Raw genomic sequence first — 2,889 nt, forward strand, 5'->3', positions numbered from 1 at the left:
AAATACTAATGTTCCTAATAAGCATATCGAAGCAGCCACTGCCCTTACCTCTCGCTGCGTCGCGGCCCCTTGGCGTCGCGGCCCCTTGGCGTCGCGGCCCCTTTGGCGTCGCGGCCCCTTTGGCGTCGCGACCCCTTTGGCGTCAAAGCCCACCGCCCCATTGTCTCGGCGTTGCCCGCAGATTCGTCTTGCATTTCCTGAGATCTGTGAACTTTGCAAGGGAAATAAAACGTATGTTATTAACGTTATCACGATTTTATGAAATATTGAACTGATCTTATTTACTTACATGAATGTGATTGCAAAATTTAATCCAGTACAGATGCAGTGCCCTGAAAATGAACATCATGCCTTTGATATCATTGCAATACATTCTTCGGAGATCATTTTTTTTCACCGTCATCCACACCTGACAGTGACAAAGCGACGCCGTCGGCGATGGCCGCCGTGGGACCCGCACGCTCCCGTCATTTTGGGCAAAGCGGTTTTTGTCTTGATTTAACAAGAGGCGTTTAACCTGTTGCTTTTGTGAATTTCCTCTGTTCTACATTCTTTCCGGTGTGTTTTATCATGACTTGTCTCAGATTGCTGATTAAGACTAGAGAAAGAGGTCAGGTAATCTAGAGTATATTAGAAATTAATATTGCCAGTTTGTGATGGCTGGAAATTGTTACAGGATGACTGAGGGTGAGAGAAATACCGTGTTCCTTTATAAGCTGTTATATGTTATATATTTCTGTACCATACTGTTAGTGTGAGTCTTACGTATATATAATGCTGATACTAATCTTATAACTAAATAAATTCGTCATTTAGCCAAATTTGATACACATTCATCGAATATGATGTGTTTAACAAAATAAGATGAGTAGGTTGTGATATTCTACTTTACTTTTAGCCAGCATGCCAGATTAAAGCAGTTTTTCTTTGAAATACCAACGAAAATGTAAAATACCAAAACAAAATAACAAAAGTACTCTGGAAACACTTATAAAAGTTCCATTGACAGATCCAACTCAACAATTCTACGTCATCGGCTAACCTTCAGTATGAACTCTAGAGGCATGTCTTTACTCTCTCGGAGTGAAGGTTCTCCAATGGTACCGAGATCTTTGATATAACGTGTTATTGCGGCCGCGCTGTCGTTCTGGTGTTGTAAAAGTCATATTGACTGATGTTTCTGGGGAAGAAACTGCTAAACGAGTGACAGCGCGGACGATCACTGATTATTTTGGCGCCTCCGGTGACCATCCAGACCGCAAATGCGTCATTACCCTCATCTTCCGTTTTAGGCGCGAACGCTAGGCTGTTTTTGAGAAATGTGTTTACGGCTTTGGCGTAAATGATTGTGTACGTGTGTACGAGATGCGGTCATCGGCTGCCGTCACGCGTAACGAGGCAGGGCCAGAGTGCACCCTTCTGTGGCATTATTACCTTCAAACGATGTTTGAAGGTAATAATGCAGTAAGAAGTCTGTGCTCATATTTTCCTGTGTAAAATGTTACGGAACTAGGTAATTATGATAACAAATAAATAATAGTGTGGAGAGGGAACTTCGAGCTCTGAGTAACTCGATACATATTTTCCCACGGCCGTTATTTGGCAGGTGTGATATTACCACCTTCGAGTGTATTTGCATAAAATACTTAAATGTATATATTTATTTTTTGTATGTGTTTCACTGAAGTGTATACTATTTGGTGTTTGACAGATGGAGCAAGGATTGTGTCAGGTGTTTAGCGTCAATTTCTTGAATTGCCTTGATTTTATTTCATTGGCATGTTTCTTCAAGCTATGGTATTCTTAGAACTGTACTTCATTTAAAAGGTTTGCTTTGTAGTTTACTAATTTCTTTCTTTTATTTGCAGTATGCGACGTCACGTCTGGTCAGGCTATCATCATCCTGGACATCACGGAGAGCACCGGCGCGCGTACGTCTTGCATCATTTGTTTGTTTGTTTGTTTGCGGGCATGAGTGTTAAGTCCTTTCAAGCTCGGATGTGTGTGTACGTGCATGTGTTTATCTTTGTCAATGTCACTTCGGCAAATTCTCTCCGGAAACACTTACTTTTTGTTATGCTGAAGGAAAATATGACTTTCACTTTCCCAGTTTTCAAGTTGTCGAGGGTGACTGGAAACCATGAAAAGCCCTGCCAAGGTTTTTTTTGCTTTACCTGTTCTTGAGTTTCGCGGTTAGACGGCGAGGTTGGGCGTAGCCACAACACTCGCTATGCTGTTAACATTAGCAAATAGCAAATTGACAAAACACTCTTTCTGGGGATTTCGAAACTGTTACCCCATTTGATAGCCCTGCGTAGCGCACAGGTTTTTTTCTGCCTCCATAGGCCTATCTGACCCAGAGACCCAGTAGAGCTAAAATTATATCATAAGACCATTCAGTGCAGTGAAAGTATTTGCATGTCGCTGATTCTCTGTCATCGCTAACTAACCTTGTACCTTTCACTAACAAGCGAGTGAGCAGGAGCGGAACTCCTGAACAAGAGCGTGAAAGTTGTCAAGTCCTTTCAAGCTCGGATGCACCTCGGCGACCCCTGTCACTGGCGACGCCGAGCCAGCCGTAACCGGAGCTTCCTTCCACACGCGTTATGTAAAGCACTACTATCATGCCGCGTGCCGCAGTCGCCAGAAAACAGTTATTCTGATGCCGCGAGCGTGGCTCAGGGGATGAATGACTTGGGTTTGTGGCGGTTGGCTGCGCGGATTCGGCGCCTGGCGGAATGGTGGGACAATTTAGTGTCTTTGCTTTATCAGTAACAGCTATAAGAATAGAGTTTGTAAGGAAAAATAGTTACTTTGAGGTCGAAGAGTTCTCCATGTATGGTTCATTATTTTCTGGTTAGCAGGTGTTAGTCGTGCAGTTCATTCCAG

The 2,889-nt window shown here is 43.2% G+C and overlaps 1 protein-coding gene across 2 annotated transcripts in view; it reads left to right on the plus strand.

The window, feature by feature from the left end:
* LOC119593025 (cadherin-99C-like) overlaps window positions 1–2,889 on the plus strand; it is a 76,147-nt gene that overhangs the window by 23,813 nt on the left and 49,445 nt on the right. For both annotated transcript variants that reach the window (XM_037941921.1, XM_037941922.1), the window contains exon 3: window positions 1,869–1,931. In XM_037941921.1, coding sequence (XP_037797849.1) covers window positions 1,869–1,931 — 63 coding nt within the window. The remainder of the gene's footprint in view (window positions 1–1,868; window positions 1,932–2,889) is intronic.

Source organism: Penaeus monodon, chromosome 31 (genome assembly GCF_015228065.2).
Source record: "Penaeus monodon isolate SGIC_2016 chromosome 31, NSTDA_Pmon_1, whole genome shotgun sequence".
Taxonomy (NCBI): Eukaryota; Metazoa; Arthropoda; class Malacostraca; order Decapoda; family Penaeidae; genus Penaeus; species Penaeus monodon.